The sequence below is a fragment of the Archocentrus centrarchus genome, chromosome 7 (genome assembly GCF_007364275.1).
Source record: "Archocentrus centrarchus isolate MPI-CPG fArcCen1 chromosome 7, fArcCen1, whole genome shotgun sequence".
NCBI lineage: Eukaryota > Metazoa > Chordata > Actinopteri > Cichliformes > Cichlidae > Archocentrus > Archocentrus centrarchus.
In genome coordinates this window covers 32,259,745-32,271,834 of record NC_044352.1, presented here as the reverse complement: position 1 = coordinate 32,271,834, position 12,090 = coordinate 32,259,745, and the positions used below count along the sequence as shown (strand labels likewise).

The 12,090-nt window shown below is 43.8% G+C and overlaps 1 protein-coding gene across 2 annotated transcripts in view; it reads left to right on the top strand.

Moving 5' to 3' along the window:
• lamb2l (laminin, beta 2-like) overlaps positions 1–5,676 on the top strand; it is a 52,860-nt gene extending 47,184 nt beyond the window's left edge. For both annotated transcript variants that reach the window (XM_030732838.1, XM_030732839.1), the window contains exons 22-31: positions 28–191; positions 387–611; positions 746–960; positions 1,046–1,142; positions 2,731–3,103; positions 3,197–3,381; positions 3,518–3,765; positions 5,006–5,220; positions 5,297–5,443; positions 5,537–5,676. In XM_030732838.1, the coding sequence (XP_030588698.1) occupies positions 28–191; positions 387–611; positions 746–960; positions 1,046–1,142; positions 2,731–3,103; positions 3,197–3,381; positions 3,518–3,765; positions 5,006–5,220; positions 5,297–5,387 (1,813 nt within the window). In that variant the 3' untranslated portion in view covers positions 5,388–5,443; positions 5,537–5,676. The remainder of the gene's footprint in view (positions 1–27; positions 192–386; positions 612–745; positions 961–1,045; positions 1,143–2,730; positions 3,104–3,196; positions 3,382–3,517; positions 3,766–5,005; positions 5,221–5,296; positions 5,444–5,536) is intronic.
• Positions 5,677–12,090: the final 6,414 nt, after the last annotated feature.

Genomic DNA, 12,090 nt, shown 5'->3' with positions numbered 1-12,090 from the left:
CAAATGTGTGACCTTATTTTGTCCCAGTTGTGTGGATACATTCTTTGGAAACCCAGTGCTTGGATCAGGGGAGCACTGCCGGCCCTGCCCCTGCCCTGGTAACCCCAACTCCGATAACTTCAATGCGCTTTCTTGTCAAGTTGACCATACCAGTGACCAGATCATGTGTAACTGCAAGCAAGGCTACACTGGTGAGCTCTCACACATCAGCGATGATACAGTTCCCTAAACCCAGGTTCACAGAGGCCATATTTGATTCATTTCTGTACTTTTTGGTTTCAGTCATAGAAAATAATCATTCTCACAGTCCAGCATTGTACTGTCACTTCAGTCAAAATGACTTTTAAAGCTTTGTTTATTTCTGTATTCACCCTTTGCTCTCGTAGGTCTCCGGTGCGACCGGTGTGCCCCCGGTTACTATGGCAACCCAGAGCAGCCCGGCGGACAGTGCCTCCCGTGTGACTGCAGCGGCAACATAGACACCCAGGATCCCGAGTCATGTGACCCCAGGACCGGCCGGTGCCTGAAGTGCCTGTACCACACCGACGGCCCGTCCTGCGCCCAGTGCCAACTCGGTTACTATGGCAACGCGTTGGCCCACGATTGCAGACGTGAGTGATGACAAATTCAAATCTTAAATCTTCAATGATACTTTTTAGTGGAAGATGTGGATGATGTGTGGGTGGCTGTTTATTTATTTATTTGGAAAGAGCAGAACTCGCTGCACGTCTGTTTCTGTTCTCAGGCTGCACCTGTGTGACCGCTGGCACCATCCAGTCTGCTTGCAGTGGTGGACACTGTCGCTGTGATCAGCAGACTGGAGCCTGCCCTTGCAGGGAGAATGTGGTCGGCCGCAACTGTGACCAGTGTGCCTTAAACCACTGGAACTACGGTCAGGATCAGGGCTGTGAGCCCTGTAACTGTAGCCTGCAGCACGCTCTGGGAAATCACTGCAACATGGTGAGGACGACTGTAAGCCTCTGTCTAAAGAGGGCCTCAGATATACTTTTTTCATTTGTTCCTGACCAGTTTGTGTCCTCTTCAGTTCACAGGCCACTGCCACTGTCACTCAGGCTTTGGAGGCAAACAGTGTACTGAGTGTGAGATGTTCCACTGGGGAGATCCACGTGAGCAGTGCAACGGTAAATCACGCTGTGACCTATATGACAGAATATACAAACAAGATGTAACATCTTACATTACAGGTCACTTCTTCTGAGAGCAAACAATAATAATAATACAGAATAATTTGAGGAACAACATCATAAATTAGTGCATCATGCTTTCAGGGGTCAAGATAAATTTGATCCCTCTAATCATATCGCAGTAACTTCATACTATTTCATTCAGTGATTTATTTCTTGATTTAAGTGTCAGTCGGTGTTTGCAGTTATGTCTGAACATTTCTGGACAGCTACAGTGTTCCCAGTTGTGACTCTGCACACCTTTAATACAAGTTTAAAAAAAAAAAGATGCATTAAAGTCAGCTTCAGTTCAAGACACTAATCAATAATATTGCATTAACCTTTGAAAAATTAAAGTCATTTTCATTCCCCTACTGTATTTCCATGGGCTCCAACGTAATAGGACAAAATCAACAATCCTAAATAAACTGTTCATCTTTAAAGTTTTGCCAAGAAGCGTCTGCAGGCAGTGACTGCCTGATGTCTATAAGACTCGGACGTCACCGTAGAAGTGGTTTCTGCCTTTGTGCTGCTCTGCCAGCCCTTTCCTGCAGCTGTCTTCAGCTGCTGTTTGTGGGGCGGACGGTGATTACCTCGGTTAAACTGCTGTGTTGCTTGTGCTGTATGTTTGGAATCAGTCTATCAGTACAATTAAGAGTTGTTCAGTCAGTTTTGCTGATCTGTGATCTGTGCTGAAATTCATCCGGCTGCTTCTCTTCTGCCAATAAACAGCAGTCAGCCAATATCACTGGGAGCCATGCATGTCACACTGCATGCATTACATCTTACAGAGGATGCAGCACACTGTGTATTTTGAGCCTTTTTAAAAATTTTCTCCATAAGTCATTTATCCCGTCAGCCCTTCTGGTGTAAGAAGAATGCTACTCCAGAGCTGCTGCGTTTTTGAACGTGCGATTCGGCAAGACGAGTCTGATCTTGTCTTTTTATTTTTAGGAAGGAGCCCTTTGAGGACTTTTGCAGGCAATGACTTCTGCTAAAGTCTATTTTCTCTTGTTAAGCCTTCTTTTCCTTGTAGACCTGTAATTATGATGAAAGGCTCACCTCCTGGAGAGCTTTCTTTGCTGGATTTTGTAAAGTGTTTCTCCTTATTGGATCCATTCACTACTTTTGTCTTCCTTGGATATCCAGTTCTTTGTGTGTTGCTGAGCTCACCAGTTTTTTTTTTTTGTTTTTTTTTCTCAAAATGATTTATACGGTCCTAGTGTTGGAGCACTCTCTCTAATGGATTTACTTTGCTTTTTTGCACCCCAACAATCACATTTTGTGGTTGGATCAGCTCAGGCTCCATGAAACCGCTTTCATGGAGACGTGTCCAACTGCATTTGAGAAGCTGAAAATAGGAGCATGTTTATGAAAAAGTGCCTGTAAAATTACAGTAGACAGCAGGTTTACTTGTACCAATGCTCTTCTTTATCATTGTTATTTCCAGTTTTCTTTTAATATAACCTACATTTTCAGATTAATCACTATTTAGTGATGTCAGTTAAATTTTGAGGCAGTATTTTCCCCTCTCTCCTTTATTTAGAGTGTAACTGTAACCCGGAGGGCTCAGAGATGGCACAGTGCAACAGAGTTACGGGGGCATGTGAATGCCGGGAAGGAGCAGCGGGACTGCGGTGCAATCAGTGTGCTCGTGGTTTCACTGGCATCTTCCCCAGGTGCGTCCACTGTCACCCGTGCTTCCAGCTGTGGGATGATGCACTGTGCCAGATTAGAAGGGACCTGGAGCACATTCAATACAGGGTGCAGAAGATCCTGGAGGGTGGCATCATGCCAGAAACTGGGGATGCACGTATCAAAGAGCTGGAGAGGAAGCTGAAGCAGGTGAAGGATCTGATCAGTACCCAGGACAGCAAAAAGGTCCACCAGCTGATAGGACAGACCATCGATGACCTCAGGTGGGTGGGGGTGGGGGGTCACAACATGTTTAGATGTTTGGTTTCTCACCATTAGCTAAATTATATTTTAACAGTGTCCTACATGTGTTTCAGGGCTGAGATTGCTCTCACTGATGGGCGTCTGATGGGCATTGGCCAAGAGCTGAATACAACAGCAGAAAAAGAAAGGACACTGAAGCGCACACTGAATGACTTAGAAAAAGAGCTGAGGGACGTCAACGCCACTGTGGCTCACAAACAGAAGCTGCTGAATGAGTACCTGACCTCAGGGTTTGCAGGTAATTTGTCACCATCACTGCGTGAGCACAAATTAAAACCCTACATGTGTCATATACAGCTGCATGACTGTAATCACAGAAAGCAGACTAAATACACATCCAGAACAGTTTAAAATCCTGATGGTCTTCCTCGCAGATCAGTTTGAGAAAGTGAAGAAGTACTACCGGGAGTCCCTGCAGGCGGAAGAGAAATGCAACGCTTCTGTGTTTGGTCCCCTCAGTCCTGTGGAACAGTCTAGTTCAACCCGGGAGCTCACTGAAAAGCTGCTGGATGCCAGTAAAGACAAGATCAACCGCGACGTGGCTGCTCAAAACAAATCACTGAATGAGCTACAACAGAAGGCTCGTGACCTCCATAAAAAAGTCAATCACCTGAGCAACAAGGTAAGCAGTGTGTTACATAAAAAAAAAGGTCTGTGTGGCATCCTGGTGTCTTTTATTCATTTAATTTGTAATGAGGAAAAAAAATAGATAATTTTTTTTTCTATATTGATACTGTGAATCTTTACTAGCATGAACACATCCTGAATTAGATCAGACAACATTTGTTGAAGAGGATGGCAGGTGGAATAAGCAGAGTCTCTAAGCCAGTGACTCCAGAGGGTTGGGAAGATCCCCGCGTACTTATGAGAGTACCGCTCCTTAAATTCAGATAAATTATCACCAGTTAAAAGCACCATAAACTTCTTCTGTTGTTCTGCTTTGTGAAACTGAGAAAGTGAAAACGAGGTTACACTTTTAGGCAGCTTGGGTGTTAAATTCCTAAAACTTTGAGAGTTTCAGTAATATGACAGTAGTACATGTTCTATAGGTAAAAAAAAAAAAAACGTGTCTGGCAACAGAAGTTTACAAACATGCAAAATCCTCAGTGATGTGTTTTTAAGCCTGCAGCATGCCCAGTTTGTTCATGAACCTAATGGAACTGCTTCCTAGAGTCTTGCAGTGACATCTAGTGGCACGGTGGCCAAATCAATTTATAATTAATGGATTAAGTAAAAGCTTCTTTCCAGAAATAGCTCATCACAGATTGGTGAGTGTGTTTTATACTGTGACAGTCTCCAATGACCAAAGGTACCAGCAGTGGTCTTTCTCACCTCAGATATATTAGTGCATGAAAAGAAATTCGCAAGGATGCACAGCTGAAAAAGCTTATTTAAGATACGTGGCATTTGCGCTTGTTTGTCGATATGAAAGTAAAGTAAATGTCACTACTGTCTGCACATCGGCTAGATGCGAGAAAAACAGTTTTAATGTTCCCTGTGAAACGGTGAAGCTGATATTTTTAATTTAATGTCATTACAATGCTTTGCCTGTGGTGGCTTCCAATTTAAGACATTTGCAGTGAGTCACGTCTCTCTGAGGATCGCTGTCATCTCCAGAGACAAATGCAAGGAGGTCGATATTTGTACTGTGCTTATGTTTGTGTATTTTGCAATAATGAATTAAAAATATTTATTTTTTTGTTGATAAAATAAAATTTTCATTTTTCATTTTTGAAATCTGGCTCCTGTTCACAAAACTGCACGTTAATTCTTGTTCTCCACAGCTGAAGTTTCCACTTCAAGATGTCTTATCCCACTAACCCAGTCAACTCATACGAGTAGTAAATGTTGCTGTGTTTAAGGTGTGCGGCGGTGACAGCAGCCACAGTGTCAATGGCAGTTGTCCAGACAGTCAATGTGGTGGCGCCGGCTGCCGTGACGAGCAGGGAAACCGCGTGTGTGGAGGAGTGGGATGCAACGGGACTGTGAGCGCATCTGTAGCTGCGCTGAAAGCTGCCAGGAACGTTACAGACAGTCTGAACGCTGCTAGTCAGGAGCTGCAGAAAAGTCTCCAAAAGGTGCTCACTGTATGCACAGCTTAGCTGTATATGAGTGTAAAGTTTCTGTGACCTGACTCTCGATTCCTTGTGTCCAGCTCCAGGACGTAGCTTCTCTCACACAAGACGTGAAGAACCAGACAAAGAACGTTCTGACAAAAGCTCAGGAGAAGAAAGAGACATTTAAAGACATTAACAATCTTCTGAAAGGCTTCATAAAGATGATCAAAGACTTTCTCACTGGTATGTGGGTGACACTGCTTCAATTTCTAAATCTAATTTGATGCTTCCTGCATTTGCATTCGTTTTGTCCCTGCCCTCTCTTGTACTTCCCAGAGGAGGGAGCAGATCCAGAGAGCATAGAGAAAGTGGCTCTGCAGGTCTTGTCGATCAAGCTGCCGCTCAACAGGACCACTCTGGACAAAATGATCATGCAGATAAAGGACAGCCTTTACAACATTAGCAATATTGAGGAGATTGTCAATCAAACCTCTCAGCACGCCAATAAAGTTAAGGAGCTGCTTGACAAAGCTAAAGATGCCAAGTAAGTAATACTCATTTGTTTTGTTATTTAAGGACTGTATTTCCCATAGGCCAGCTTGCTCAATGTCAAACTGTGACTCTATATAAAAGATGAAGACAGCCTTCAGGGGAGGGCAGTTAATTTTCCCACAGGGCTGCATGAGAAACCAGGACTGCTGTGTAGCACTGAAGTCAACTCTGCTCAGCATGAATTTTAACTTATTAGCTTAGTGATGCAGCCCTCTATAACAGTCCCAGTTTCTCATGTGGCCCCATGGGAATATTAATGGCCCACCTCTGCTCCAGGTCTGTTTGTTGCACCTGCATTCTGTCTGATGGCCAGCAGGGTGCAGCTCCTCTGATTTCAGAAAAGTCACTGCTTGGATTCCAGCTTGAATCCCCTTTGGGGTGACATCAGGACATTCAGTGTTCTGTCAAATCAAAGATGCTGAGCTGCTTGCTGTGGTGATACGGGACCAGCTCAAAGTAGTTTTCTAACAGTAGTTCACAAACCATATAGGTGATATCACAGTAACTACATCCATCTTTTATGTACAGTCTAAGCTTTAGGTGAAAAATCACCAGAAAATCACTGCTTGAAAAAAACATGATCTATATGCATAGTTTAAGTAGACGTCTAAATGTTGGTTCATTTTCTTTGGGTTGAGGTGGCAGCAGGCTAACCATGGCATTAATGGGCTGTTTAATTTAGCTTTTATTAACTGCACTGAACACGCATTCATTAAGCAGAGCTATAAAGAGCTGTAATTTGTCTCTGTCTAATTTCTGGTGCTATTGTGCAGAAACCGAGCAGAGGAAGTGAAAGATATGACCAACAGCCCCAAGGAGGCATTAAAAGCTTCTGAGCAGGCCATAGAGAAAGCAATCGCAGCCCTGAAAAAGGCCCACAGCAACCTGAACACCACAAGAAACGCGACTGCCAAGGTACAGAGTCCCAAGAAACTGTCTTTTGTGTAAATTTGCAGTTTTGACATATTCTCTATACTCTGCCTGCTTGATGAGCACTTTCCTGGTTTTCTTTCTAACTCCAAATACACTCATTTGTTCCCATAACTCTGAACTTCTTCGTGACTCATTCTCTTCCAGGTGGAGGGAACGCTGGTGCAGCTAGAAGCCAAGCAGATGGATGTCATGATGCGTTTAAGTAACCTCTCTGTGGAGGTGGAAGCTCTGAAGAACAAGACAGAGCAGAACCGTCAGATGGCAATGGACGCCAACGCACTGGCTGACAATGCCACTGAACTAACATCTTCACTGGAACAGGTAAGGCCGTCGGTAGAGTTTGGTTCAAATTATAATGGAAATAACTGTAACAAAAAATCATAAATAACACAATTGTATCATCTCCCAGAGCCTCAACGACACAGAGAAACAATACCGTGAGCTGCAGATGAAGGTTGAATCTCTTGATGGGGCGTCTGGAGGTGTGAAAGACATAAACCAGAAGGCCAAAGATCTCAAGAAGGATGCAGAAGACCTCTTGAACAAAGCCAAGAATGGGATAAGACAGCTAAACAGTGAGTACATACCACTGCTCTCAGTGCTGACGGTGCCCTTTAGGTGGGTTTCATACAGCACATTGAGGCCATTATGCACGACTCGGGTGTAATTGCTTGTGACGGCGTCTCCACAGCTGTACATAATGTGCCCATTACAGGCTAATGTGAATTTAGTCAAATGTAGTCAGAGTAGTGTGTGAAAGACTGACAGCGCACAGATAATCAGGAACCTGACTAGAGTCAGAATCATAGAATACAAAGATTACAGCTGTCTGTGTAGGTTCTCAGTCATCCAGGTCATAGTGGTCTGTGGAGCTTGAAAAAGGGCGAGCGACTCTCGGACTGCAGCATGCATTGCAAGACTCAGTTACACAGATGAATCCACCATCTGGTCGGGACCTTTCTGTGTGGAGTCTGTATGTTATTCCCTTCCCTTCCAAAAGTCTGGACACACTCACCCATTCATATGAATGGGTGAGTGTGTCCAGACTTTTGACTGGTACTGTATATGAGACCTTTCAATGTCTGCACATAACTTAATGAACCCTTCAGCTGTACCTTTTGTCCCTGCTGTTACTTCCACCTCTGTCTTGTGCTCTGTGATTGCAGAACTTGAGAAAAAAGTTAAAAAGTAACGAGGAGCGGATGGAGAAACAGCAATGGAGCTGGATGAGCTGAAAAACAATGCCACTATGGTGCGGGACGAGATCCGGAGTCAAATGCAGAAGTACAGTAACTGTCCGTGATGATGTCTCCTGTATGTCATCTGCTGCTGTCGTAGAGGAGAGTTAAAACTGATGATGTCAGTTTTTACGGAGAATTTGTCACCCATGAAAATAAAACGCTGCTCTGGAGGTTCCTCCATTCTTTCTCTGGTATTTCAAGTTTTACACATTACCTGCTAGTGTTATCCCACAGAAATGCCTTCAGCTGTCCATGTACTGTACGACTGTTTGACTCCTACACATCAACGCTACCCTGTGTGGTGTTTATGTCTTTAAGCTATTACAACAGGTGGATAACCCTGTGGAGAGCATTTACTTCACTTCTATAGCCTGTAATAAATGATCTAATTCATTTATACAGAAGAATATATCAGAGTATGTTATCAGAAAGTTGCCTTTACAAGATTTTGTGTGTTATGTCATTTGACCACATTAGTGGGGTAGTATATACATGCTGACATTCCTATTAAAAAATAAGTTGAATTTGATTTTGAGAATATTTTTGTGCTTATTGTTCAAGTATCCATATAAAATACATTGTGAATCGTTATGATGGAGACAAAATAAACTTGATACAGTTTGTATCATGTGACTGTGTGTATGCAATATTTACTTAAGCGGGTATGTTTGAATTTTAGCCACAAGGGGGCGCCTACATCACTTCAATCTTTACCACCTCCTCATGTATTTTCTGAAAAAAAGCGGGGGTCTATGTTCACTCACTGTTACAGTTAATAGATCTGACTCATCCATTAATGCCATGAGCTACAGGCTGAAACCAACCCACACCGGTACTTCTCTTACGTTCTCACTTAATAACACTCAAGACTGTTGTGTGCACATACAGACTGTGGTTCACTGACATTTCTCAGACTCTTAAGATTTGTCGTACATCTTAGTGTAGGATAAATGACGCTGGCTGCTGGAAGAAGACCTCCTTTAAGGTCCTTCCTCTTTTCCTCCTGCCTTGCAGCTTCTTTATTCAGCATCCTTTGTCCAATATATCCACACTCCCACCGCTGCACGTGACCAAACCATCTTAGCCTTGCCTCTCTAGCTTTGTCTTCAAAACAACCTGAGCTGTCACTCTGATGTATTCATTTCTAATCTTTCCACTCCGGTCACTCCCAATCTTAGCATCTTCAACTTCTGCACCTCGAGCTCCACCTCCCTGTCTTTTGTCAGTGGATGAAAGTAGTGATTGTTAAAATAGCATTTAGAAGGAAGACATGCAAGGTAAAGTCAATCCTGATTTTAGCAACATGTGCACGTTCCATCCATCCTCTTATCCTGTTCAGGGTGTGGAGGTGCTAGAGCCTATCCCAGCTGACATACAGGGGCAAGAGGCAGGGTACACCCTGTACAGGTCACCAACACAGAGAGACAGACAACCATTCACACTTACAGGCGATTTAGAGTGACCAATTACCCTAACACCAGGAAGTGCATGTCTCTGGGAGGAAACTGGAATACCTGGAGAAAACCCACACAGACACAGGGAGAACATGCAAACTCCACACAGAGAGGCCCGGGCCAATGTGGAATGAACCCAGCAGCGGTGCTAACCACAACGCCATCGTGCTGCCCTGTTTACTGGTCCAATTAAAAAAAAATTGTTTACATAAAAACAAGGACAAAAAAGGTGAAAAAAAAAAGTTGCTAGTTATGGGCCTGCAGTGTTAAGCTGTTATCTAAATCTACTGCTCTTGTCAGCCCTGCGGAGCGTTTCAGTATCATTTACCTGAGTGTTTTTAGTTTCTTGCACCTTTACTGTTTTTGTTCTGTCTAATTGTTCCCATCAGCATCATTGGAGTCGCTCAGTCAGTAGCGCAGGTCATCTACTAATCAAAAGGTTGTTAGTTCCATCCCTGAATGCTACAATCTGCATGCCAAGTATTCTTGGACAAGATGCTGAGTTGCTCCCGATGCGTGAATGTTAGAAAGCACTCAGACATAGAAAGAAAGTGCTTGTGTGAATGAGGTATGTTGTTTAAATGCTTTGAGTGCTCAGCACTATATAACTACCAACCTTTTGATTAGTAGATGGCCTGCTCTACCTCCTGAGCCACAGCACCCCATGTTTCAATGGCCAGAAACTAGAAACTCCATATCAATGATGATGTTCTCTATTTCATATAAATGGGTAACTGCCATCATGGTTGCCACATATTATCTTATATATTGATACATAGGGAAGATTTTATTGCTATCAAGCTAAGTAATTACTTGATGTTGGGTAGTGTCTGCAGGGTCATTAGGTGATAAATGTAATTAAAGGCACAGATCTGGTCTAATGAGTCTTGTGCCATTTCTGAGCATTCACTCATTATGTGTCATCCAAATTTTGGAACCACTTGAGTTATTTTGTACAGTGTATCATATTATCAGTACATCTTGTGTGTGCCTTGACTCATTATGAGAGAGAATTTTTTTTCATTAAAAGTCACCCGAAAATACACCTCAGTGAAAGCCAGCATCCAGACACCGAAACAAGGATAAAGAGACTAGCAGAAACCACACCAGGCAGTGTGGTGATTTTGATGGCACCCCCACTCTCAACAAAATCACCAGAGTCCAAACATCACAGCACAGGATGGTGATAAGAACCCAAGTGGCTGCAACCTACATCAAAGACCAAGAAGTAGAGGACACCTGTGTGCCGAGGCAGAAACATGCAGGAAGGTCTCCACCAGTTCCTGGGGCCCTCGCCAAGACCCAGTCCACATCCTGTAGAAGTCCTGGCACACTACGTGACCTCCCACCACCAATCCAGCCTGCCCCCAACACCTGTAGTGAGACCTATAGTGCTCTGCATGAATACAGTTATTATGAATCGTGTGTGTGTGTGTGTGTGTGTGGTAAGCTAGTGCTGGGCTTTAAAAGAAGCATGACAAGTGAAGCTAATCTGACCCAGGGGGAGACTGGGGGGCCGGGGGGGGGCAAAGGCTGAGCCAACAACACCCCTCCCAGCCCCAGGTACACGGCCAGGCTCTGCGCATCCAGTCACCTAGAGGCCATCTCTGCCACAATCAGCCACCTCAACCTTTCCTAACCCCAGGAAGGGCCTCCCCACCATAAAAGCTCATTCTGATGTTAAGTATCACTATGCTACATTTTAATGGAGCAAGCTGAAACCCCCTGTGTGAGAGTCCAGCATCCCAAAGGTGACATGTGCACAGTGAACTCACACTCACACCGGCTCTTATTTCATTTCATTTAAAGTGTTGGGGATCTGTACTCTTCTCATGCCCCACCTTTTCTCAGTATGAAAGGCCTATTCTCTCTTGCTTGTGGCATTGGATCCTGGTCTCTAACAAAGAGGGGCTGTCCTCCAGCAGCACAGGGAATGTGTGATATGACAGAGATTCATAGCTTTGTGCCAGCACTGAAACACTGGTGCAGAGTTATGACTAAATATTATACTCGTGTGAAATTATGCACATGTAAAACGCAGCGCATTGCTTGAGTGTTAATATTTCAACAACTTAAACTCACACGAGATTTATTCATTGGATCGAACTTAATCTAGAAATTTAGGTGATCTCAGTTATTCCTCCACCTCCACCCTCCATGACCGTGAGTCAAATCGTGCAGTCCACCTGTGAGACCAGGCTGCTGTTTTCAAGGGATACGTGCGCGATCACGGCGTACTCACTGTGTGCAATCAAAGGGAATATAATCCGTCCTGCAGGGAGCGCGCATTCCTGCTCCCGGGCGCAGAAAGGGGCTCGTCGGAAAACATGCGGCGGGTTTCTGGAGGGAAACTTGCCAAAGAAATTACCTTGAATGAACTTTAATACCGACTACCGATAGAAAACTATAACATATTGCCACAGTTTACGGTGAAGCATTCTTTTTATTTATTTGTTTAGAGTTTTCATTCTTCTCAACGCGACATCACTGTAAAACATATTACACTAGAAAATAAGTCTATGTGACAGAGCAGGCAGGTGTGCCTGCAGACTACAACCACATTTATTCATTGTGAGGAAGCAGGATTATTTTTCACACTGCAGCAGTGCCTTCATAAAAAAAGTGAACTTCATTATAAGGACGCTTGTGCCTTCGTGTCTGTTAGCAGACTGTGAAAAAGTAGCAACAATAGCCAAATAAACTACCAAGA